Raw genomic sequence first — 27,706 nt, 5'->3', positions numbered from 1 at the left:
TTTAGGTAACTTATTGACTAGGATTAAATATTAATGTCTGCCTGGCTGCTTCATTCTCAGTTAGACTCTAACAATGACAGAGTTTGGGGAAATCCTTAAAAATGTTGGGGAATTTGGTCGATTTCAAAAATTATTGGTGGTTATGCTGTGTTTTCTCAGTTTCTTTAATGCCTTCCACATGTTTGGACAAGTGTTTATGGGAATATCAGTGCCTCATCATTGTAATACCAGCTGGATCTTAGAAAAGGATCCAAATGTAACCGAGGAACATCAGTTGAATTTAACCATCCCTCGTAATAAAGAGGGCAGCTATGAGCAATGCATTATGTATACTCCAGTGGACTGGGATATTGAGTCTATTGAAAGGTATGGACTGAACAGCACAGAAGTCTGCCAGGATGGATGGATATACGATACGTCGCATCAGAAGTCAACGCTGGTTACCGAGGTCTGGTAAAATATGCTTAATCTAAATAACTCTCTTACCTATTCATCGTTTTAAAAAAAATTACATCCTTATTTCATAAAAAGTTGCATTTGCACTATTAATACTAGTAATTAAAACTATTAATCAGTAGGCAAGAAATATTGGGGGTTATTTACGAAAGGCAAATCCACTTTGCACTACAAGTGCAAATTGCACTTGGAAGTGCAGTCGCTGTAGATCTGAAATGAGGGGAAGCTCTGCTGATTTTTTTTCCAATCATGTGCAAGCTAAAATGCAGTTTTTTATTTTCCTTGCATGTCCCCCTTGTATCTACATCGACTGCACTTCCAAGTGCAATTTCAGTGCAATTTCAAGTGCATTTTCAAGTGCCTTTCATAAACAACCCCCATTGTAATTCCGTTAATGTTTCTTTACTCTTATATTCATACAGTACATACTGAAAATGTACATTAATTATGTACCTGCTGTGGCAGGAACTATACATACAAAAACATAAAAAATGAAGTTAAAAAATTGCTTTCCTATTATGGGGGAACAAAGTGTTTTTTTTTTTATCAACAATACTAACCAGATGTGCTAAATACTATGTTACGTAGAGCAGGTGAGATTCTGTATAGCACACTGGACCAGTTTAAGCGATTGGCCAATACTTTCAGGGACATTCCAACAAAGACATGAAAAATTGAGACATGTCAAATTTTTCCCAGCTTCTGGAAGAAAAGAATTGACACCTTTACATGGGAGAACTAATCAAGACAGAGTAGTGAGGTAGGACTCCAGTGTTCAAAGACATGAGCTAACACCACCACAAATGTGCATATATAGAAGAACAGACACTTCCCCGAGAAGTATTTGGGTATAAAACATTTTAAATTGAATGTCTAAAAAGTAGAACATAGTCAGTGGCAGTATGTCAGAATTCCTTTCAAACTCAAAGAAACTGCAAATGCAAAAAAAAGTGATATGGGCAGAGTGTCTAAACCATACTGGTGATATTGTTTCAGACTCATGGTACACAGTAAACAGATTAAGATTAAGGCTTACCTGTAGGTGCAACAAATATCTCCCAAACCTTAAAGGCCAGTCACAGCGCCGGAGCAGCAATACCCGGAAGTCACTCCGGGTATAATGGCGACGACGGAGGAGGTGACCGAGGACCGCTGCGGGGGCTTCGATCTCGGGTAAGTAATTCATAATGCGCTAGATCATTATGCCTTTGTCTTGCAGGGTGTTTAAGAAAAAAAAATTAGAGAGGGTTTACTTCCTCTTTAATATATGGAAAATACTATTTGTTACATGCAAAAAATGTCAACACATGAAGTTGTTTTTTTATTTTTTATTAAATGTTGGCAAATATTGCAAAAAAAGACAACTAAAAATGTTATATATACAGTTGCTAAAGTGTTTACCATAATTTCTAAGGACAGTGTGCTGTTGAAGTAGGCATGCTCAGTACTGTTTCTAAAGACCACAAAGCAATCCAATTATGGCAAGTTCTTTAGAAGTGAACTGCACATCTACTTGTTATTATACATGTACTTATATTGCATTTTGTTAAAGATTTGCTTAAAGTAGAACTATAGGAAAAACCTTTTTTTACATTTTGGATAGACTAAGGAAGGGTTCTAGCCCCTGTCCAATTTATTTTTATTTTTTTCCCCATTTGTGCTCCATTGCAGAGATTTCACTTCCTGTCCCATAGCCAAACACGAAGTGAGACAAAACCCCTTCAAATTAAGGGAATTCCTTGAGGTCCCCCAAGTCAACAGAACTTGTGTCCTCATTGGTAGATTTCCTCTCTCTTACACTTCAGGGGACAACCCAAAATGTGTAATTTTTCTTTTACGTTCACTTTCAGTGATAATGGTAAACAGGAGAAATGGAGAGTGTGAATTTCCTTAATGGGGGCACAAACAGCAATAAAAACTGACAGGTGTGCTAATCTCTCCCCACTCTATCCAAACCTGGAAAAAAGTTTTGTCTTTAGTTATACTTTAAGAAAAAATAAATAATCATTGTAAAAGAAGAATACAGGAAAATGAACATAGTCTTCTAATTTCTGACCATATGAGCTCACACCACCTCCTTCTCCACCGGCTTCTGCTGTATTATAGATGCTGTAATCTCTGGTCTGGCAGCAAACGCCACCAACCAGTTTGCCCGACCTATGCTGCTGGCCAAGTGGACAGCTCTTTAGTGGAGACTCTGCTTACCACTACAGCTGCAGGCCCCCTTAGCACCACCATGCCAGCACCCCTCCTTGTCAGCAATGTGCCTGCATGCTACTTCACCACCATGCCAGCTCATCAATCCCCATTTTCACTACTGCGCCTGATCTGCATCCTCCTCTTCTGCATTCCTCCACTTCACTTGCCCCTCCACCAATGCCTACCGCTGCACTCACCGCTACTGTACCAACGCACATTTCTATATTCAGCATGTTTGATGACTGGACACACTTTTGCTAGTAAAAAAACAAAAGCTGAATTCAGCATGGAAAGAAAAATTGATCTTATGGTAAATTTGGTCAGTTGCAGAAAGCGCAGACAATTCAGGGTTCAACCCTCATAACTGAGCAGTGGACTCTCCCCCTTATCCTGATAGCTAAAAGTACTTTAGTACACACTCTATGAATTTTTGTTATTAAATACAAATGATACAGTATGAAGTTATAAACTAATTCAACCATATCTTCTTATTTAGTTTGATCTTGTCTGCCACAGAAAAGAATTAACGGATATTTCACAGTCTGTTTATATGGCGGGGCTCCTAATAGGATCCATTATTTTTGGACCGTTAGGGGATTGGTAAGAAAACTTCTTTATGTCTGTTTTAATGATCAATATAGAAAATGTAATTGCTTCTGTAAGAATCTAAATAATGTAATGAATTAAAATCCAAATGAACCCTTCGTTTTAATAACTGTAACACAGTCAGGCTGCATAAACAGTCAAGGATTTGATTGCATTTTTTTTTTATAGGGCTCTTTCATACTACTTGCAGTGGAGCGCAGTGTTGTTTTCTGAAGCAGATAGCTTTTCAGAGGGAATTTGACAGGCGTTATACATTGCCTTCTTAATGTCTGATTTAACCCTGTAATGTCTCACAACCTCACCACATGCGTATGCATTGCATACAGTTGCGGCATGGCCCCATTAAATTTAATGGGTGAGAAAAATCACAGCTCGGCCACCAGTTTTTACTGCTGTCAGAGAGCCCTTAACCACTTGACCTCCGGAAGGTTTACCCCCCTACATGACCAGGCCAAATTTGGCGATACGGCCAGTGCTGATCCGCACTATACGCTTGCTAGGCAAGCTGCGTAGGGCTCCACAAATTACTCGAGGTCCACGGTCGGGCGGGGACAATGTCTCCGCCGACCGCCATTTTCTTGAAGACCAAACAAGAGGAGCCCGGGTGGCTGCCAATAGGAATTGAGCTGCGGCACTGCCCACCTCCCGCCCCGCTGCTGTCTGTCTGTGAAATTATGTGGGAAGGGGTGGGGGTTGGCGGCGCCGCAGCTCAATACCTATTGACAGCCACCCGACCAGCTCCTCCACTGTCCACTCTGTACTGTAGTGGCGGCGGAGAGAGTCTTTGCTGCTGAGGGGCCATACCAGATGTAAGGGGGGACTCCGCTGGGAATGCCTGATGTAAGGGGGGACTCCGATGGGAATGCCTGATGTAAGGAGGGGCTCCGCTGATGACACCTGATGTAAGGAGGGGCTCCGCTGATGACACCTGATGTAAGGAGGGGCTCCGCTGATGACACCTGATGTAAGGAGGGGCTCCGCTGATGACACCTGATGTAAGGAGGGGCCCCGCTGATGACACCTGATGTAAGGAGGGGCTCCGCTGGGGACACCTGATGTAAGTAAAGGCTCCGCTACCTGAATCTAGCTCATAGTGTTTACAAACTATGGGATATATACTGTCATTTTTTTTTTTTTTACTAGTAATGGCGGCAATAAGCGACTTATAGCAGAACTGCTATATTGCATCAAACACTGACACTTTGTGGGAACCAGTGACACTAAAACAGTGATCAGTTCTGAAAATATGCACCGTCACTGTACTAATGACATTGTGCGGGAAGGGGTTAAACATTTAGGGTACTCAAAGGGTGAACTGTGTTCCTAACCAGTGTTTTTGTTTAAACTGTGTGCTGCTCTTACTAAGGGAAGTGATGGATTTTATTCCACAAAATCCCTCACTTTCCCCCTGTCAGAACGGAGCTCTGCCTTGTTTACACAGACAGCTCCATCCTGTGTCTCTGCCCGACTATCTACGGTTGCCAGCTTACATCCATTGCCCTTCACCTGCAGATCGGCTTATGGTGTGAGTAATCACAACAAAAGAGACTTGCCCCCTACAATAGTAACTAAGACCAAGAGCAATGTAGCTTAATACTGTATTCGGACTGCTATCAGGGGATTCCCAACCTGAGAATAACCCCAAGAGGCACACTTAAATGGCAAATAAATCACAAATATGACACTTTATATCAGTTTGGCTGCCACTACTTAAATTTGTCTCTATGAGTCCAAGCAGGAGGAAAGCAGAAGAATGACCCTTTATGTCAGACCTCTCCCTTCTGACTCCTGACACGACAGGCCCAACGACAAACACTGTATTCAAATCAATGTTTAGTGGCTTAACTTTCCCATATAAACTGTCCCACATACCCACTGCGTATACAGAGCCCTGAGTACACACACATGTGTGTGCCCACAGGGCACTAGTAACTTCAGTCTCTTTGAAGAAGAATGAGGCTTTGTATGTTCAGCTAACCACTCTCATTGGTGCACATAAACTCCTGAATAGCACAGCCAAACAACACAACTTGGTCTAGATTATCAAGTAAATAATGCAGGATCTTTCTTGGCAAGGTGAAAGGACAATAGTGTCTGTATACAGCGTCTCTGTATCTGAATGGACTTGTGTCCTGTGGCACTACAGGTGTCAGCAAGGGGACTAAGAGCAATGATGTCTGTATACAGTGTTCATAAAGCTGGATGGGCAAAGTAAAACAACTTTGTCTGTATGCAGTGTCCTTGTTTCCTGCAAATGGGCATGTGCCCCCTCACCAAATCCTGTGGTCAGGCCCAAATGAATGTCCTGATAATGGGCAGGCTCTTCTGGTGACCTGACTGGTCACCTCACACTGGAATGCTTCACACCATCTGTGCAGGAACACCTGGGATACCCCTATTACAAGCTGGACGTCCTCGACCGGCTGTGGATGCCAGAAATCATGCGGTGGACTGACCTGGGAGGCAGCACCTCTCCCCTAGGACCAGTCTTTTATCTTGCCTCGTGGTGTCTGAATTCCCTCAGATAAGCAAGATAGAGTCTTTTGTTCCTCTTCTCCCAGTGCATGCTGGCCTTAGTAGTTCCTGTCCCGATACAAGACTATGGGGTCGTTTTTGATAGGGACTACACATCCCAGAATCCTTTGCAGCTGCTGCTTGTTAGAGTCCTTCTGATTTGCTCCTGTAATTGCTCCTGTCATTGTCTCTCCTCCTCCTGCCAATAGGAAAGAGGATAAGGAGAGGGGAAATTTCACTGCATCTGCTGGCAGTCTCTCTCTGTGCAGAGCCTGTCTAATCGCGGCAGCCAGCTTTGCCAAGCGCAGGAAAAAAATGGGGCACCCACTACATTTTCTGGAATTCCAGCTCTCTAGAGATTAGGACAACGCTTCAACAAGGAGCTCAGCAGTCTGACATGCCCCTTGCGTTCCAATCAACAACACTGCTCATGAAGTGTGGCTGCCTGATTTGCATTATTATGGTTTAAGCTAAACTCGAGTATGCAGCGTTACTTGCTGCATACTCGTTGTGTTTCAGAAAAAGACAGCAAATAAACTAGAATTTTCATATGGAAGTGGAAAATTGTCAACTTTAAAGGGAGAGTATACTCCAGGTAAAAAAAATATTAAATACATGGTGGACTTTCACAAGTTTCCTACTAATATCATTGGCAAATCCTGGCAGCTTAGTGGTGTGCTATGTCAAATTTAGTCTGCAACACATCGCTTGCAATAGAAGCCAACTGCAGGATGACTAGGATATCTCCACTATTCTGCTGCGACCTGAACAGATGTGTAACCCCAAGCTTTCAAGGTTTGCTAAAGATTTTGCAACCTGATGACGGCTCATGGTAGAAAAGAATCCCAATGCCCCACCTGCATGTGGAGTGACACACCACACATGAACAGATATTTTTATTGTTTTACTTTTTTTTAATTTGTTTTATTGATTCTTTATTTTACAAACCAACATTTAGTACAGACTGAATCTATGACACTGTTTACAAGGCATGCTAAGGCTTATATTATGAAAGCCCTGCAATACCTATATGCTTGTTGAATGCTTCTATAAGCTAAAGCAAGGTGTCCCTGTCTCTGCTTGGAGGAAAGGGAGCTTGTTTCTCTTCTCTTTTATTATGGTCTATTTTTTAAGATACTTTTTAGTAGACTTCTTTCCAAATTACAAAAGTAGACAGACCTAAAACAAGCACAGTCATTAACGTGAACTAAACAACTTGGCCTTGCTCTGTCCATCACGTGCGAGTCCTTATCTACAGCGTTGGGAGGATCTTTGCTGCCATAGATAAAAGAACTAAAGAGGTATGACATTATCCTACTATATTAATGTCTTTATTCCATAGCCACTGATTTCTGATAAGGGTTTAGCGCCACCCCTGAGACATTTTTAGTCATAGTGTATACAGTGAGTTAAAAACAGATGGAGTACAGTCCCACCCTAACTTCCAGAAGTACAGAATACTGTAGGTGCAACACACAACAGATTGTTATATGATCAAAGCTGGAGTGCCATCCTTGGAGCCTAGAGGCACACAATCATGGGAACCCAGAGCAGCACCCATCTGCTTATATAAGATGACTTTATTTCTACCGATAATGATCAAAAAATGTTTGGTTGATAAATGTAAGGCCTCCTTCACACGGGCGTACTTAAAGCGGGAGTTCACCCTAAAAAAAAAATTTAAGATTAGATTCATGCTCATTTTGTCAAGGGGAATCGGGTAGTTTTTTTAAAAACGAAGCAGTACTTACCGTTTTAGAGAGTGATCTTCTCCGCCGCTTCCGGGTATGGTCTTCGGGAAAGGGCGTTCCTTCTTGATTGACAGTCTTCCGACAGGCTTCCGACGGTCGCATCCATCGCGTCACGAGTAGCCGAAAGAAGCCGAACGTCGGTGCGGCTCTATACGGCGCCTACGCATCGACGTTCGGCTACTTTCAGAAAATCGTGACGCGATAGATGCGACCGTCGGAAGTCTGGCGAAAGACTGTCAATCAAGAAGGAACGCCCAGTCCCGCAGCCCATACCCGGAAGCGGCGGAGAAGATGTATCTCTAAAACGGTAAGTACGGCTTCGATTTAAAAAAAACTACCTGATCCCCCTTGACAAAATGAGCATAAATCTAATCTTAAAAATTGTCATTTCCGGGTGAACCTCCACTTTAAGTGTACATCTGTGCGAATGGCTGTGTTCGCTCGCACAGGATGCACGGGTTTCCCATGCACTGCCACAGTCGCTGATCCCAAATAACATCCGTGCGGGTGTGTGTCCCCATACTCACACTGTTTGCGTTAGGGGACATACACCCATAGTCAAATTGGGAGCAGCAGCTGTGTCTGTGAAAACAAACACTGCCCTTTGCACAAATGTGTGCTCAAGTACGCCTGTGTGAACAAGGTTTAAAGGAAAAAAGCTGTCTCTTTGCCCCATAGGCAAAGGCTTGCTGTGCCTAAAGGTAAATCTGGCCCTACATATGAAATATTACTATGATTTCTAATTCCTTGTTTCGGAAATTCATATTGATTTTAGAGTTTCAGCTCCAAAACTGGCCTTATTTCCAGAATGCCTATAATAACTTTCTAGATAAAAAAAACTCTGTAAAAAGTCAATATTTTTGGAATAAGTAACGCTTTGTTTTTAAGGATTGGGAGACGTCCGGTCATATTAATCTCAATGTTATTGATGATGGCGTTTGGTGTTGGAGCAGCATTTGTGTCAAATTTTTACCTCTATACAGCCCTGCGGTGCGTTGTGGGAATGGCCATGTCGGGGGTCCTGATCAACAATCTTGTGTTAGGTAATAGGCGTGAGACTTGTTACTTTATAGTAAATGTATTTGCCTTCTAATAAATGTTGTTTTAAAGCAACAAAAAAGTAATTGCCCTGTTTGATTGGGGCCCACTCCATACCCACTCTGCGTAGTGGTATGGAGTGGTTACCACCTACACAGTTCTCTTATAAAACAAAAAACTCTGCTAGTGTTTTTTTACATCACTTAGGAGACTGCAGTATGGCAAGTGATACATTTATTTTTTGTGATATTCATACAAAAGAAAACAGAAATATACATTGTGAACGCCCACACCAGTTTGGAATATTTATTTTTTGCTCTGGCTATTCTTACAATTGTGTACAATATTGTTAAGGCAAACAGAAAATGTGTATCTAATTTATCATTACATATTTTTTATTTCAGTTGCTGAGTGGGTGGGATCGTCTCAGCGCGCCTATGCCACCATCAGCGGCCATGTTTGTTTTGCAGTTGGACAAATGGTTTTGGCAGGAGTCAGCTATGGCATCAGGAACTGGAGGTTGTTGCAGATAGTTTGCTCAGCCCCAACTGCCCTTTTATTTTTCTACATCTGGTGAGTAAGGTACATGAAATAATAAAAAGAGGAAATTATCGTCATAATCAATGGAAGGATTAATTAACATAATAATCTTACCTACCAACATAGTATACTGCATAAGGCACAATGCAACTTAAAATCGCCAATTTTTACTGTAGTTTTGAATAGTGGGGAAGGGTTAAAACCTCTGTCAGGTTTTCAATACTATCTGGGGCTACAATAGAGAGATTTCTCTTCAGTTCCTGTCCTGCTGATGAAGGTTTGACCCAGGGGAGGGCTGGGCCAGGGGGCAGGGTGGCAATTGTCTCCCAGGCCACCCTAACTTATGTTCAAAATGCCCGCTACCATTTTATTTTTTTATTCTGGTCTTGGAAGTCGGGATGACCACTAGCTGTTGCATTCCAGGAGTTGTAGTCCACGCTCAAGCTCCCAGTGGGTGGAAAACAGAGCAGAGGAAACTACAACTCCCTGGGAGTGGATTCTTGGAAGCAGGCAGAGGCAGGGCATGTCAGGGAGTCAGGACCCAGGGCTGGGTGCTGGCTGCAACTTGACCCCAGGACCAGGAGCATTACCCCCCCCCCAGGAGGCTGTGGCATGCAAGGACCTGCTGAGCTGAGATCACTGAGGTGAGAGACCCTGACACCCATAGCTGACCCCCATCTCCGCCCTATACACCCCATGTAACCTGTTCCAGTGATCAGGCTGCATTGGTGGGCACTGGAGTCGGCTGCACTGATGGGCACTGGTGAGGCGGCATTGAAAATCCAGATGGGCCATGGATGGTGAGCTGATTCGGAGGTTCAATGGGCCACTTGACTGGACTTGCCCCCCAGACCTAAGGCTTCCAGCCCTCCCCTGGTTTGACCAGAGAAGGTAAAATGTCCAACAGCAAGACAGAAATAAAACTGTGTTTTAAGTAGATTAAGGGTTGGCTGGAACCCATCCATTTAGTTGTGTCCATGTTGCAAATGTTTTTTTTTTTTTTTTAAATAAAATTCCTATATTTATCTACTTACCATATTTTAGACTCTCTGTGCAACTCTATGCAATCCAAGCAGATCAGTGTTGGTGGGAGGAGCCACCAGGGCACTCCATTATTGAAATTAAATAAATTAAAGGGGTGGACCGGGGACAGTTAGACTGAGAAGGACTACAGGTCTCTGGGACAGGAATGAAGGTAAAACGCACAAACTGAATGCAGATAGCAAAAAATTAACTGTCTGGTTTTAGCTAGTCCTTATTCTATCCAAAACTATGAAAAAAAAGTTTTGGCTATCCATACACTTTAATGCTTACTTAAGAAAGACATAGAAAATCGTAGAATTCTGGGCAGCCTGCCACCTCCTAAAACTTTTCTCTGTAGGCCTATCCAGGGCTTCCTCAGGCTGAGGCCTGTCTGTTGGACATTTCCCACCTGCCCCAATTGTAAAAACAAATATGGATTATGCAGTTTAACCTTTCTCAACTTCTAAAATTACACTCTTGATTTAGACTGTTAAAAAATACACTGTTGCAGGATTCTCCCAGAATCTCCCAGATGGCTTTTAACTAAAGGAAAACGTGAAAGAGCAAAAGAAATCCTCCGAAAAGCAGCGTCAGTCAATAAAAATACGTTTTCAGAGGAATTGCTTACACAGGTAACAATAAGGCATGGTTTTGTACAACATTTTGCAGAAAATGACATGATGTAAAAAAGCAAATACATACGTTAGTCTGGGTGTATTGAACAGGCATGGCTTGACCCGAATCCGGCGTACACACGACCGTTTTTTGGGATGTAAAAATTTTTTTTTTTTTTAATGTCATTAAAAACGATTGTGTGTGGGCTCCAGAGCATTTTAACGCGATGTAAAAAAATGGCCATTAAAAATGTAGAACATGCTCTAAATTTTCACATCGCTTTTAACGTTATCGTTTTTAACGTCGTAAAAAATGGTCGTTTGTGGGCTTTAACGATGTGAAAAAACCGTGCATGCTCAGAAGCAAGTTATGAGATGAGACCCCTTGTTCTGGTAAAACTAGCATTTGTAATGGAGATAGCACATTCGTCACGCTGTAACGGACTGAAAAGCGCAAATCGTCTTTTACTAACACAAAATCAGTAAAAGGCCCCAAGGGTGGCGCCATCCGAATGGAACTTCCCCTTTATAGTGCCGTCGTACGTGTTGTACATCACCGTGCTTTGCTAGAGCATTTTTTTTTCACGATCGTATGTAGGCAAGGCAGGCTTAACAATAATCGTGTTAAAAAACGTTTTTTCTAGACCATTAAAAATGGTCGTGTGAACGCAGCATGAGACTCAACATTTTAAACAACTGCCACCAACTGAATAAAATGCAGGTACAACCACAAACAAGTATAAACGCTTACTTGCAGTGTTTTTCCTTTCTATAATTTATTTTGTATCCACTTTCAGGGCACTCTTTAACTTGCTAGAACAAGAGTCAATTCCGTAGCACAACAACCTCTTTCCTTACACCTCATAGCCCTCTCCTCCTCTAATGCCCTGTACACACAAGCAGAATTTCCGCCAGCAAAAGTCTGATGTAAGCTTTTCATCGGAAATTCCGACCGTGTGTATGCTCCATCAGACTTTTGCTTTGAGCAGGTTCTCAATTTTTTTAGACTGAAAAAAATCCTATCGGAAAATCCGTTAGTCTGTATGCAATTCCAACGGGAAAAAAAACACACATGCTCGGAAATAATTTGACGCATTCTCAAAAGCATTGGCCTTCTTTTTCTCGCCTCGTCGTAGTGTTGTACGTTACTGCATTCTTAACGCTCAAAAGTTCAGAGAACTTTTGTGTGACAGTGTGTATGCAAGCCAAGCTTGAGAGGAATTCCGTTGTAAAAAGCATCCAACTTTTTTCCAACGGAAATTCCGCTCGTGTGTACAGGGCATAACGGTTTATATCTACAGTCCTTGCAGGTGTTCCGTAAGATAAGGAGACCTGTCAGAATTGGTAATGGAAGTGACGTCCTGCCGCCGCCATCTTGCTACACCCCGCACTCCTCCTCACTAACGATACGCAGGGAAGGGGGAAAGCGGACATCTTGTTACACCCACCAGAGTTTTGCTTTTCACAGTTATTTTTAACAGTAAATTTAGCTTATAAGGTGAAATACAGTATTTGGAAATCCATCGAACTGTTTACATGTTGAATTATAAAAACATTGGTGTTCTCACATATTCGCAAACCTGTGAGATCAGCAGGTTTGCCGCTGCTTTAAGAAAATTTAACATCTAAATAGTCCATCGGATTTCTAAATACTGTATTTCATCTTACAAGCTCTGTTTACTGTTAAAAATAACTGTGGAATGCAAAAATCCGGTGGGTGTAAAAAAGATGTCTGCTTGCCCTGTTCTCCGTGTATCATTAGTGTGGAGGAGTGCGGGGTGTAGCAAGATTGCGGCGATGGAACGTCACTTCCGTTATCAATTCTGACGGAACACAGGCCCATCTTCTCCATCCCACCACTTATCTCTCTGCATAAACTTTTATGTGGCTGATGGGCAAAAGAAAAGGGGATTACTATAAAGTGTCTTGAGTGACAGATCTGAGTCTACTGGGGCTACTGACATCAGATTCAAGAAGACAGCACCCAGCAGCAGTCTCAGGACTTTTTAAAGCGAGGGAGACTTTAACATGTACATAACATGTATAAAAAGAGGGAGGTAGGGTACCTGAGGACCCTGGGACTATTATGCGGTGCACATAGATTGTTACACAATCTATTTGCACCGCATAATAGTCCCAGGGTCCTCAGGTACCCTACCTCCCTCTTTTTATACATACCATTAATGGGATGAGGTGCTTTTTCAATCTGAGGATCTGTTTGTCCATATAAATAATGTACATAACATGCATAACATAATTTAAGAGCACATAAAATATTATGGGAAGATTGTTGTTGAAACGAGTGGTATGGTGACAGAGTCTTTTTAAAGAGGAACTTCAGCAGGGAATGTGAAAACCAAAACTCAGCAGCTACAAATGCTGTACAGTGCCTTGAAAAGGTATTCATAACCCTATACATTTTCCACATTTCGTCATGTTACAACTAAAAATGTAATTTTTTTTATTGGGATTTTATGTGTTAGACCAACACAAAGTGGCACATAATCGTCAAGTGGAAACAAAATGATCAATTTTATATTTCTTTTACAAATAAATATGTAAAAAGTGTGGCATGCATTTGTATTCAGCCTGCTTTACTCTGATATCCCTAACTAAAATCTAGTGGAACCAATTGTCTTCAGAAGTCACCCAATTAGTCAATAGAGTGAACCTGTGTGTAATTTAATCTCAGTATCACTACTCTGGTCGGTGAAGCCCTCAGAGAACCTTATTGAACAAACAGCATCATAAAGGCCAAGGAACACACCAGACAGGTCAGGGATAAAGTTGTGGAGAAGTTTGAAGCAGGGTTAGATTATAAAAAGAAAATATCCCAAGCTTTAAAGATCTCATGAAGAACTGTTCAATTCATCATCCGAAAATGGAAGGAGTATGGCACAACTGCAGACCTACCAAGACATGGCCGTCCACCTAAACTGACAGGCCGGGCAAGGAGAGCATTCATCAGAGAAGCAGCCAAGTGATAACTCTGGAGAAGCTGCAGAGATCCACAGCTCAGGTGGGAGAATCTGTCCACAGGACAACTATTAGGCCCCGTACACACCATAGAATCCATCTGCAGATAAATCCCAGCAAATGGGTTTCAGCGGATAGATCCTATGGTGTGTACACGCCAGCGGATCTTTTCCCGCGGATATATCTCCCCTGGGATGGATTCCAGCAGATCGGATATTTGCTGACATGCACAACATATCCATCTGCTGGAGTCCATCCCAACGGATGGATCCGCTGGTCTGTACAGACTCACCGAATCCATCCGTCCGAAGGGATCCCCCGCATGCGTAGTAATGATTTGACGCATGCGTGGAATTCCTTATATGACAGCGTCGCGCACCTCGCCGCGTTATAATCGCGGCGACGGCGCGACACGTCATCGCCAGAGGATTTCGGCGCGGATTTCAATGCGATGGTGTGTACACACCATCGCATGAAAATCCGCCGAAATCCACGAGAGGATTTATCCGCGAAAACGGTCCGCTGGACCGTATTCGCGGATAAATTCTATCGTGTGTATGGGGCCTTAGTGATACACTCCACAAATCTGGACTTTATGGAAAAGTGGCAAGAAGAAAGCCATTGTTGAAGTAGAGCCGTAAGAACTCCTGTTTGCAGTTTATGAGAAGCCATGTGGGGGACACAGCGAGCATATGAAGGAAGGTGGTCTGGTCAGATGAGACCAAAATTTTACTTTTTGGCCTAAAAACAATACGCTATGTGTGGCAGAAAACTAACACTGCACATCACTCTGAACACACCATCCCCACTGTGAAACATGGTGGTGGAAGCATCATTTTGTGGGGATGCTTTTCTTCAGCAGGGACAGGAAAGTTGGTCAGAGTTGATTGGAAGATGGATGGCGCCAAATACAGGGCAATCTTAGAATAAAATCTGTTATTGTCTGCAAAAGACTTGAGACTGGGGCGAAGGTTCACCTTCCTGCAGGACAACGACTCTAAACATACAGCCAGAGCTGGAAAAAAGGATGAGTATGGTCTCTTTTATACTAAAAGTATAAGAAGTAAATATGTGCCTTCATCCCAATTAGTATGTAAAATAAGGAGACCTAACTAATTAAGACGCCATTGGCTGCTTGAAACCAAATGTTTGTCACCAATTAGGTCAAAGGGAAGGGGGAAAGGGGATTTTGGGGGGGACTATTCACGGCACTGGTTAAACACAGTATAATAAAAATAACAAGTATTTATTGGACATAAAACAGGTATCATAAAGCAACATTTAAAAACAATCCCCACATTGCACAACAGTAAGTTATACACAAACTATATCTGCATGTAAGGAGTTGATCGCCTCGACCGGTTTCGCGGTAGTGTACCGCTTCTTCAGGAGGGGGTTTGTCTACAAGATATGCATAAAACATATAAATATACAAGCAAATTTATACAATAGTTGTAAACATTTTATAACATAATCCAAGCAGCATGCCATATAATGGAGTGAAAAACTCACCCAGACTGGTCAATTGATCGAGCCAGGAACCCAGTTGAAAACCTTCTTTGGCGCAAGGAGGGGGATATATTTATTTAGAACGGGCTCTATTAAAGAATAAAATTGATAATTTCATATGTAGCGAGGTGGTCAGTTATTTAATAGGGTGGGGATCACCGTGGAGTGTGTGGGAGTGATATATCACAGTGACGAAGGTCGATTAAAGAGAGTGAAGGGTTGGGAGTGGGATGAAAAAAGGGGGGGTATGGGGGGGAAGGGGGAGGGGGTTGGTAGTGGGGCAAGGGAGGGAGAAGGGAGGGAAAGAAGAGGGGGGGGGTGGAAGAAAGGGAGAAGAAGGGGACAAGAAGGAGTGGAGGGAGGGAGAGGGAAGAATGGGTCTATGTGGTGACACCATAAGAGTAAAGTATTCTAAAGATGCTGAGAAGGAAAAAGTTGTATTAAAGAAGTTAGTAGTGAAGAAAGGGGCAGGAAGACAAAACGGGGATGGGGGGCGGGGTTTAGGGGGGGGGGGAAGAAAAGGGGGGCCGGGATGGTTAGAAGGAGATGGAGGATGGGGACTGGGGAGGGGAAGAAAGGGGAATGGACGGGAGTAGAGGGGAAGAACAAAAAGAAAGAACAGAATAGAGAGGGAAGGGGGGAACAGGAATTAAGGTAAGATAAAGATGAAAAAAGGGAAAAGGAGGGGGGGGGAAAGGGGGGGGGGTTGGTCCAGGAAGGGAATAGGGAGGAGGGAGGGGGGGGGGAAGTGAAGAAAAATTAAATTAAAGTGAAGAAAAAAGGGAAAGTGAAGAAAAAATGAATAAAAAAGAGGGGGGGATTGAAGTGATAAGTACTTATGTTTAATTGTGCAAACATGCAGGGTGGCTGAGGTGAACATGAAAACATAATGTTAAGGGAGTGCCAAGAATATCCAAGGAATCAAAAGTTAAAGAAACCAATCACCAAGCAATCTAATAATATTTATATAGGTAGACCCTGATGGGTCCTTACCATAGCTGTATACAAGTTATATATACTTGATTTTACTGGGGCACAGAAAGACAGTCTCTGTCAGTCCATTCTAGAGTTTGCTCAACTGCCAGGGTATAGGCAGTGCAATGCACTGGTTCCAGCTGAGGGAATTAGAAGGCAGAGGGCCAGTTAGTCATGCAAAGCAATCAGAACAGGGGCCCAATGGATGGATAATGATCTGACTTACCGTGGCTGATACTCTTCCACGTGTGTCCCCAGGGAGAGCGTCCGTGCTAACTCACTAAAGCGGCTTCCTCAGCCGCTTTTGTAAGGATCCCTGGACGGCAATGTGTGACGTCATCAAAAGGCGACGCTATCGCCGTCCAACGTCCCACCAACCCCTGCACGTGAATGCGTGGGTGTGCGGCCGTAGACCCAATGGCATGACGCCAGGTCATAGGCCGCAAACAGGGAGCCATGATTGGTGCTCCCTGCTGGGGACGACACTCCGTGCGCCAATAGTGAAGGAGAGGCTGGGCACCAGGCTGAATCAGCCAATCGGGGAGGTCAAACTCCGGAGGCAAGCTGAACTTGGAAAATAAACATTGTACATGACATTTAAATAGCAATTACAGCGATAAGCATCAAAATTACTCAATACATATAGTTGATGGGGGATTAATCCATCATTTTGCCTAGCAAACTGCATCAGAGCACAGCATTCTGAAATCTAAACAGGACACAAAGGTTTACATAAAGGGATAAGAATATCACAGTGTCACATCTATGTGATGGCTCAGGGGCCAGATAACCCACACATCAGGCCATGGTTGTAGCCTAAGGATGTGGGGGATGCAGTTGGTAAATGGGAAAAGGGAATTAGAATACACAGGAAAGGTAAGGGGGAAGGGAGCAAAATCAGGAAGGATTTTGCTCCCTTCCCCCTTACCTTTCCTGTGTATTCTAATTCCCTTTTCCCATTTACCAACTGCATCCCCCACATCCTTAGGCTACAACCATGGCCTGATGTGTGGGTTATCTGGCCCCTGAGCCATCACATAGATGTGACACTGTGATATTCTTATCCCTTTATGTAAACCTTTGTGTCCTGTTTAGATTTCAGAATGCTGTGCTCTGATGCAGTTTGCTAGGCAAAATGATGGATTAATCCCCCATCAACTATATGTATTGAGTAATTTTGATGCTTATCGCTGTAATTGCTATTTAAATGTCATGTACAATGTTTATTTTCCAAGTTCAGCTTGCCTCCGGAGTTTGACCTCCCCGATTGGCTGATTCAGCCTGGTGCCCAGCCTCTCCTTCACTATTGGCGCACGGAGTGTCGTCCCCAGCAGGGAGCACCAATCATGGCTCCCTGTTTGCGGCCTATGACCTGGCGTCATGCCATTGGGTCTACGGCCGCACACCCACGCATTCACGTGCAGGGTTGGTGGGACGTTGGACGGCGATAGCGTCGCCTTTTGATGACGTCACACATTGCCGTCCAGGGATCCTTACAAAAGCGGCTGAGGAAGCCGCTTTAGTGAGTTAGCACGGACGCTCTCCCTGGGGACACACGTGGAAGAGTATCAGCCACGGTAAGTCAGATCATTATCCATCCATTGGGCCCCTGTTCTGATTGCTTTGCATGACTAACTGGCCCTCTGCCTTCTAATTCCCTCAGCTGGAACCAGTGCATTGCACTGCCTATACCCTGGCAGTTGAGCAAACTCTAGAATGGACTGACAGAGACTGTCTTTCTGTGCCCCAGTAAAATCAAGTATATATAACTTGTATACAGCTATGGTAAAGACCCATCAGGGTCTACCTATATAAATATTATTAGATTGCTTGGTGATTGGTTTCTTTAACTTTTGATTCCTTGGATATTCTTGGCACTCCCTTAACATTATGTTTTCACGTTCACCTCAGCCACCCTGCATGTTTGCACAATTAAACATAAGTACTTATCACTTCAATCCCCCCCTCTTTTTTATTCATTTTTTCTTCACTTTCCCTTTTTTCTTCACTTTAATTTAATTTTTCTTCACTTTTCCCCCCCCCCTCCCTCCTCCCTATTCCCTTCCTGGACCAACCCCCCCCCCTTTCCCCCCCCCCCTCCTTTTCCCTTTTTTCATCTTTATCTTACCTTAATTCCTGTTCCCCCCTTCCCTCTCTATTCTGTTCTTTCTTTTTGTTCTTCCCCTCTACTCCCGTCCATTCCCCTTTCTTCCCCTCCCCAGTCCCCATCCTCCATCTCCTTCTAACCATCCCGGCCCCCCTTTTCTTCCCCCCCCCCCTAAACCCCGCCCCCCATCCCCGTTTTGTCTTCCTGCCCCTTTCTTCACTACTAACTTCTTTAATACAACTTTTTCCTTCTCAGCATCTTTAGAATACTTTACTCTTATGGTGTCACCACATAGACCCATTCTTCCCTCTCCCTCCCTCCACTCCTTCTTGTCCCCTTCTTCTCCCTTTCTTCCACCCCCCCCCTCTTCTTTCCCTCCCTTCTCCCTCCCTTGCCCCACTACCAACCCCCTCCCCCTTCCCCCCCATACCCCCCCTTTTTTCATCCCACTCCCAACCCTTCACTCTCTTTAATCGACCTTCGTCACTGTGATATATCACTCCCACACACTCCACGGTGATCCCCACCCTATTAAATAACTGACCACCTCGCTACATATGAAATTATCAATTTTATTCTTTAATAGAGCCCGTTCTAAATAAATATATCCCCCTCCTTGCGCCAAAGAAGGTTTTCAACTGGGTTCCTGGCTCGATCAATTGACCAGTCTGGGTGAGTTTTTCACTCCATTATATGGCATGCTGCTTGGATTATGTTATAAAATGTTTACAACTATTGTATAAATTTGCTTGTATATTTATATGTTTTATGCATATCTTGTAGACAAACCCCCTCCTGAAGAAGCGGTACACTACCGCGAAACCGGTCGAGGCGATCAACTCCTTACATGCAGATATAGTTTGTGTATAACTTACTGTTGTGCAATGTGGGGATTGTTTTTAAATGTTGCTTTATGATACCTGTTTTATGTCCAATAAATACTTGTTATTTTTATTATACTGTGTTTAACCAGTGCCGTGAATAGTCCCCCCCAAAATCCCCTTTCCCCCTTCCCTTTGACCTAATTGGTGACAAACATTTGGTTTCAAGCAGCCAATGGCGTCTTAATTAGTTAGGTCTCCTTATTTTACATACAGCCAGAGCTACAATGGAATGGTTTAGATCAAAGCATATTCATGTGTTAAATTTGGCCCAGTCGAAGTCCTGACCTAAATCCAATTGAGAATCTTTGGCAAGACTTGAAAATTGCTGTTCACAGACGCTCTCCATCCAATCTGACAGAGCTTGAGCTATTTTGCAAAGAAGAATGGGCAAACATTTCGCTCTCTAGATGTGCAAATCTGGTAGAGACATCCCCAAAAAGACTGGTGGTTCTACAAAGTATTGATTCAGGGGGGCTGAATACAAATGTTTTAAAGGCTAGCTCTATCTATAAATCACATTTCAGATTTGAGCAGGCAAGCAGCAAGTTAAATACCTCTTCAGCTTTGCTTATGTCTGATACACTCAAAAGAGCAAGAGACAGCATGAGTCCGCTTACTAGACATGTGCAGTTTGTTTAGTTCCGAATTCATTTTTAACACATTTTGACAAATTAGTTAATTCTGAAATTTCCGAATTTTTCAATTTCCGAATTTTCGGATTTTCGGATTTTCAGCTTTCCGAAATTTAGAATTTCCGAATTTAAAAATTCGGAAATTTGAAAATTTGGCCCCTGCACCTTAGGCCAAATGTGGTACTTCATACCCCAGAGGCTTGAATCCTGCTCATCTTGCAAGAGAAAACTTGCAAAACAAGTCAAATAAAAAAAATAATAATAGCTCGTATTGCGAAAATGCTCGTAAACCACGTTACTCGCAATCTGAGATATTACTGTATTAAAATGCATTTTCCACAGTCCTTATGACACTATGGAGTTGATTTACTAAAGACAAAAAGACTGCAAGTGCAGTTGCTCCAGAACTTAGTAAATGAGGTAAAGCTTTACTCTGCAAAAAGTACCCAATCACACGCAAGGAAAATAATAAAACTGCATTATTGCTTGCACATGATTGGATGATGGAAGTCAGCAGAGCTTTTTGCTCATTTACTAAGCTCTGGCGCAACTGCTCTTGCAGAGTGCAACTACATTTTGGAAAGCGCACAGTCTATTTGCCTTTAGTAAATCAACCCCTATATGTCTTTCTACAGCCAGTTACTGGATAGAATTCCCCTTTTCCAGCATTATACTATAGAGAATCTCAGGGTAGGTGAACTAAAGAGTTTTATCATAATGACACTGACCATTGTAGTCATTTATCAAACGTATGATGTTATATGATATTGTGTCTCTAAGCTGAAAGAGGAAAAAGAAACAAAGTCGAGAAGCATGTTAGACCTTTTCAGGATTCGATCCCTAAGAAGAGTTACACTTGTTATGAGCTTCGTGTGGTAAGTTCTTTTCTAATGCTTGGACCTGAGCAAATGTATTGTAAAGAATATGCTAACTATAAATACTTAAAGGGGTTGTAAAGGTTCGTTTTTATTTTCTAAATAAGTTCCTTTAAGCTAGTGCATTGTTGGTTCACTTACCTTTTCCTTCCTTTTTTTTTTGTTTGTCTGAATTTCTCACTTCCTGTTTCTCCTCCGTAAGCTTGCATCTGAGCGGTGGTTAGTCAGCCAGAACAACTTACTGAGGAGGAACAGGAAGTGAGAAATTCAGACAAAGAAAACAAAGAAAAAAAACATTTAGAAGGGAAATTGAAGGAAAAGGTAAGTGAACCAACAATGCACTAGCTTAAAGGAACCTATTTAGAAAAAAAAAAAAAACGAACCTTTACAACCCCTTTAACCACTTCCTGACGGCCGTACGACTTTATACGGCCGCAGAGTGGTTCTTAATCTCTGGGAGGCCGTCTATATATGGCCAACGGCCTCCAGCCACTGGGGGGCGCGCAAGCGCTGCCGACGGCGGCGTGCGCGTGCCCACCGCATCACTGAGATGCCGATGCGCGTGCCTGGCGGCCGCGATGTCCGCCAGGCACCTGCGATCGGCGGTTACAGAGACAAGGACGTGGATCTGTGTGTGTAAACACACAGATCCACGTCCTGTCAGGGGGAGAGGAGACCGATCTGTGTCCCTTGTACATCGGGACACAGATCGGTCACGTCCCCCAGTCAGTCCCCTTCCCCCACAGTTAGAAACACTATGCAGGGTACACATTTAACCCCTCCCTCACCCCCTAGTGTTAACCCCTTCAATGCCAGTCACATTTATACAGTAATTAGTTCATATTTATAGCACTGATCGCAGTATAAACGTGAATGGTGCCAAAAATGTGTCAAAAGTGTCTGATGTGTCCGCCATAATGTCGCAGTCCCAATAAAAATCGCAGATCGCCTCCATTACTAGTAAAACAATAATAATAATTCTGTCCCCTATTTTGTAGGCGCTATAACTTTTGCGCAAACCAGTCGCTTATTGCCTTTTTTTTTTTTTACCAAAAATATGTAGAAGAATACGTATCGGCCTAGACTGAGAAAAAAAAATAAAAAAATTTAAACAAATTGGGCTATTTATTATAGCAACGTAAAAAATATTGTTTTTTTTTTTCAAAATTGTTGCTCTTTTTTTGTTTATAGTGCAAAAAATAAAAGCCGCAGAGGTGATCAAATACCACCAAAAGAAAGCTCTACTTGTGGGGAAAAAAGGACATCAATTTTGTTTGGGAGCCACGTCGCACAACCGCGCAATTGTCAGTTAAAGCGACGCAGTGCCTGAAGCTGAAATTTCACCTGGGCAGGAGGGGGGTATATGTGCCCAGTAAGCAAGTGGTTAAGCAATGTGTGTTGAGGCTCAGAACATTGATGCATTGCGCACATCTGCAGCCTCCCACCTGATACACAGGGGGGGTTATTTACTAAAGCAAATCTACTTTGCACTCGCAGTGCACTTGGAAGTAAAGTCGTTGTAGATCTGAGGGAACATGCAAGGAAAATAAAAAACTTGAATTTTATCTTGCACATTATTAGATGATGAAATCAGAAGAGCTTCCCCTCATTTCAGGTCTACCTCTTAGGCCTCGTACACACGACCGAGTTTCTCGGCAAAAACCAGCAAGAAACTTGCTGGGAGATATTTTTTTGTCGAAAAAACTGTCGAGAAACTCGACGAGCCAAAAAGAGAGCATGTTCTCTATTTCCTTGACGGGAATGGAGAAAATTGGCTTGTCGAGTTTCTCGACGGCTTCACAAGGAACTCGACGAGCAAAACGATGTGTTTCGCCCGTCGAGTTTCTCGGTCGTGTGTACGAGGCCTTATGCCGCGTATAGACGGTCGTTTTTTGTGATGAAAAAAAACGACGTTTTTGAAAACGTCATTTAAAATGACCGTGTCGTTTTATGTCTTCTGAAAAACGACAAAAAAAAAATTCGAACATGCTCGAATTTTTTGTGTCGTTTTTCAAAACGTCGTTTTTTGTTTCACAAAAAATGACCGTGTGTGGACAAAACGACGTTTAAAATTACGTTTTTAAACCCTAGCATGCTCAGAAGCTAGTTATGAAGCGAGCTTCAATAGAAAAGAGTGCTGAACGTAACCGCGCTTTGCTAGAGCATTTTGGAAAAACGATGGTGTGTAGGCAACGTCGTTTTTGAAAATGAAGTTTCAAAAACGTCGTTTTATTTCATGATTTTAAATGTCGTTTTTTTTTCATCACAAAAAACGACCGTCTGTACGCGGCATTAGATTTAGAAAAACTGCACTTCCAAGTGCACTTGTAATTGCCACCCTTCCCCCCGGCCCAGCCCTCCCCTGGTGCAAAGTGTATTTGCCTTTCGTAAATAACCCCCAGGATAACACAGGGACAGAGAATTAAAATAAATATTCCAAAATGGACAAACAAAATTTAAAAACAAGCAAAAACAAAAAAAACAGGGGTTTAAGACTCTCTTTATACGGCAATAATGTTTTAATTTTCATGATTCCCTTTTGGAGAGATTGTTCTTTTCTTCCCCATCTACCCCCTTCTACTTTTTATTTTTCATGTTTTAGGTTTGTGAACAGCCTGGTTTATTACGGTTTGAGTCTGAATGTCGGCAGTTTTGGGCTGGATATATATCTCACCCAGCTTATATTTGGAGCAGTAGAAGTTCCAGCTCGCCTTGGATCCATGTTCATAGTGCAGATCTTAGGACGGAAACGTAGCCAATCAATGTGTTTATTACTTGGTGGAACAGTTTGTCTTATTATAACGGCAATACCGAAGAGTAAGGATTGTTTTTTTCCTTTTCTAATGATCGTAATGCAACAATCATACAGTATAAAAAAGTTGTTTTACCAGCAGTATAAATGGCCTCTTTATGTCTATAGCCATGGAATGATGGAGGTCTCTAAGGGGACAGAAACATTGGCTTCTACCATAGGAATAAACTTAGTCAAACTGCTTCCTGGAACTGTCCTGTCATTACAAAACACTATACTGTTATTTTTCCAAATAAAATATATACTACGTTTCACATAAGATTTTGTACTTATTCATTTTAATTAAATCCCCCTTTTTTTTTTTATGAAAGATTTGTATAATGACTTTGTTTTTGGCTTCTTTCCTAGCATTGCCTGTTGTAATCACAGTGCTTGCCGTGATTGGAAAATTTGCAATTGCAGCTTCATTTTCTATCTGTTACATATATGCTGCAGAACTATTTCCTACAGTTATCAGGTGAGCCCTTACAGCAACCCAGTACAGTAATACATTTAAATTTGGGAGTAAGTACAGATACCATACTCCTCAGCTGCTAGCTGCCTACTTTCCCTAGCCAGAGTAAAGCTGAACTCCGGAAAGTCGGCCACTATGAAACATATGCTGAATTACTATAGATTAAGTTCCGCAAAGTGCATGTTATCTCTTTAACTTACAGTGTACATTTTTACTGAGCGCCAGGAGCATAGCTTTTGCTATACTTCCGATACGCCTACCCTGGACCTTCTGGTCCCAGCTGTAGCAGCTGCAATGTCACATGCAACTGCTGTGCCTTCCCCTCTCCTCCTCCTGCCCAATGACAGAGTGGTTTATTATTATGTGAACCTATTCACAAAATTCAAACCTTCTGTGAATGAACAGAAGAGGGGAGGGGCGGCCAGAAATTCTGCTGTTAATATATAGCTGTTCTCTCTGCTCTTAGTAAAAAAATGCCAGTTGTAAAACCAGCACATTTTACAAAGTATCTGAATTCCTTGAATTTACACACAATAGAGCCGATAAGTATTTAAAGTCGGAATGAAGGGCTGGTTGGATGTGGTACATGAAGCAGTGATCACAAATTTAAAATCACAGAAAGGCATTATAGCAAAATACTGGTTAACCATCCATGATAGGTTAATAGCTTTAGCCTCAAGAATAATAGTCATAGATGTGGCTGTTTCTACTTACAAAAATTATTTAAATCCTTTAAATGATAATGTATTGGGCATCATGACTGACACTATTGTATCACTCAGCAGAATATTATATCCCTTAGCACAGGGGAGCCCAACCTTTTGAAGAGCGAGGGCCACATAACCAACTTGGTAACTGGTCGCGGGCCACAATAAGTGGAGCGGACGGAAGACAGAATCCGTGTCCGCTCTGTATATGCAGAGCGGACACGGACACAGCCCACTCTACTCTGTGGGCCCTCCCATCCGACCCAACCAAATGGAAGGGGACAGATCCCCTTCTGTTTTTTTTTTTTTTTTTTAGTGGATTGGATTGGAGGTAGGTGGGTGCAAATGGACACAAGTCCGTTTACATCTGCCGCTCCATAGAGATAAATGGAGGGTCTGTGTGAGTTGAACCATGTGAAATGGGCCTAAGGCTGCTTTCACACAGGTCGGCAACCTGCGATCTAGGCTTGCGAACCTGCTATCCCAAAGCAGGAGGTCGCGGACCACATCAGAGGGCTCCGCGGGCCACTTATGGCCCCCGGGCCGCTGGTTGGGCACCCTTGCCTTAGTAGCACAGTATGTCATTCACCCAACAGTATATCCTATTTTGTCATGCATGTGCATTTCAACCTCTCTTTTATAGCAGTAGCTCACCTCCACCCATAGTAGAGCTTCAGAAACTCGCCCAGTCATCTATTCACCAGCAGGGTGGACTATCTAGAACTTTTACAGCCACTAAAAGAATGTGTGGTAAGATTTTTGTCTTTGCCTATAGTGAGAGGCAAGTTTGTTGTTGTAGCAATTGCAGGCCTGAACTTCTAGGCATCCTCAGGTCTATCAACACCAATAGTTTTATCCGCGGAACACTGCAAAACAAAGCAGGTTATTGTTCGGATTATCTGGATTCTTCTATCACTGGATATGTACACAACCAGCTAAAAAGTCACATGTTCAGTAAGCCATTTGAGGACCAATAACATATTTCTCTGTAGAAACCTTTGAAACAAACCTCAAACCAGCAGTGACATTTGTCACCGCATATGGACTTCACTGTGAGTCTGATAGGCAAGTTAAAGTGGAGGTCCACCCTAAAAAAAAAAAAAAAAAAAAATTACACCAAATATCTACAAAAAAATAGAAAAAAATTAAAATACATATTTTTTTTTACTTACCAAAAATTGCGGTTGCTATGCGGATCTTCCTAATCTGCCTCTTCCTAGTCTGCGGCTGGTCTTCATCCTCACGTTGTCTTCTGGGGAATGGTACGCACTGCATTCTGGGAACTGTGTGTATCCCAGAGAGCAGCCGCCTATTCATAGAGCGCCACAAGACTCGCACATGCTCAGTATGAAATGGGCAGTGAAGCCGCAAGGCTCCACTGCCTGTTTCCCTTAGTGAGCATGGCTGCGCTGGGAGCTGCAACGATTGAGGGATCAGCCTCGGGGGGCCGACATCGCGGGCACCTAGGACAGGCAAGTTTCCTTATTAAAAGTCAGCAGCTACAGTGTTTGTAGCCGCTGACTTAAAAAAAAATAAAAAAAATGCGGATGGAAACCTGCTTTAAAAGTATGTACTGTTATTGTAGTGGATATTGCAAGATACTTGCTGTCAGTAGGCACTGGAGAATTATTGGACAGTGTTTAAAAATTGTAGCAAGAATAGCCACAACAGAGATAAGAGAGTGTCGAGAGACAAGAATGTTCATGCTTTCCCCATTAGTCCCTTTTATGATGTTAATGGTGCAACTGTTTTGTTGCAGGCAAAATGGAGTGGGTATCTGCTCCATGACAGCTCGGATAGCTGGGATCATTTCTCCACTTATTAGTCTTTTGGACAAATATCACTCTGCTATTCCAATGGCCATTTATGGAAGCGGTCCCATCGTTGGAGGCCTTCTCTGCTTTTTCCTTCCTGAAACAAGAAATAGAGACCTGCAGGACCATACACATGAGGCCAATGGAGTACCAAGGTATGGCTGTAATAAGAAAAGCTTTTGAGAAGTTCTCTCCAAACTGAGCCTGGGGCCAGATGTAGTTCTTTGCTTGCCTTTATCTGTCTCTTGGGGCACTATTTCTATAATTGACCCCAATGATGGGGCACCCTTCCTCCCATTGACACCATCAATGGCACTGTTCGTCTCATTGATACCACAATGGGGCCTCCTATTATAACCAATGATGGGGCATTGTTTATGCCCTCTGATCCCAGTGTGTTTTGTACTCCCACTGGCCACAGTCCAGCCCTTTATAAAACATGAAAAACAGAAAACCGGCACTTTGCTTAGAAAGTTTTGAAACCCCTGCTTTAGAGTATCAGATTTTTGTTTAGAAAAACAAGATTTTAAAAAAAAAACTTGGAAAATAAAATGTGAAGTTTATTATAAAACATGCTCAAGAGAATGGGTCAGAACAGTGAATAAATGGTATATATTATCAGATTCCTGTTCAGAACAGTAACGTAAACCAAGAGACTCTTTTGCATCTTTATCTATGAATTAAAGTTAATTCTTTGTGAATCTGTTGCAGTCATGACAATTAATTTTAAAATTAATACAAACAAGAACCACATGGATCTGTTGCATATGGCAGCACCATTAATTAAACTTTTGCAAAAGGCTTTCCTGAATTTGGTGCATTGACCATAACACCAGAAAGTGTCATAAATATTTTATCAAATACCCTCCACTGTGTTTTTGTTAATACAATTTTGTGCTCCCTTCCTTACAGGTCTCATGATCTACTAGAAGAACAAATAATATACAAAAACCACCAGGAACAAGAACCGAGTGCAAAGCAGGAATACAAGAGAACCCGTTTATAGCTGTTTTCTTTACCAACATTGGAAGTAATTTTATATTTAAAGTCTAACTACACCTAAACTTCATTAAAATTATACATTTATATGAATCCCTGTTGCCTCTGAAAAAGTTCCCATATGATAAATCGGTTACCTTTTTTGAAGAAAAGCCTTGTCCTCCATATGAATATACTATTATCATACCTCCCGACTGTCCCTCTTTCCTTCTCATTTGTCC

At 42.5% G+C, this 27,706-nt stretch overlaps 1 protein-coding gene across 1 annotated transcript; it reads left to right on the top strand.

The window, feature by feature from the left end:
• Nucleotides 1-27,706, top strand: LOC120940122 (solute carrier family 22 member 13-like). The gene is made up of 10 exons (XM_040352779.1): nt 1-448; nt 3,152-3,255; nt 8,415-8,569; nt 8,969-9,137; nt 10,639-10,759; nt 20,605-20,699; nt 23,302-23,516; nt 23,860-23,968; nt 26,432-26,641; nt 27,399-27,706. Exons 1-10 carry the CDS (start codon nt 74-76, stop codon nt 27,490-27,492), a joined length of 1,647 nt encoding a protein of 548 aa, XP_040208713.1. The 5' UTR covers nt 1-73; the 3' UTR covers nt 27,493-27,706.

Source organism: Rana temporaria, chromosome 5 (genome assembly GCF_905171775.1).
Source record: "Rana temporaria chromosome 5, aRanTem1.1, whole genome shotgun sequence".
Taxonomy (NCBI): Eukaryota; Metazoa; Chordata; class Amphibia; order Anura; family Ranidae; genus Rana; species Rana temporaria.
This window is presented reverse-complemented; position numbering and strand designations above follow the sequence as displayed.

Bases quoted from the DNA above. Each gene is read 5' to 3' on its own strand.
- LOC120940122 (XM_040352779.1), top strand. From the start codon at position 74: ATGACAGAGTTTGGGGAAATCCTTAAAAATGTTGGGGAATTTGGTCGA. The intron at 449-3,151 runs GTCTGGTAAAAT...CTTCTTATTTAG, and splicing joins AGTCAACGCTGGTTACCGAG to TTTGATCTTGTCTGCCACAG. The intron at 26,642-27,398 runs GTATGGCTGTAA...CCTTCCTTACAG, and splicing joins GAGGCCAATGGAGTACCAAG to GTCTCATGATCTACTAGAAG.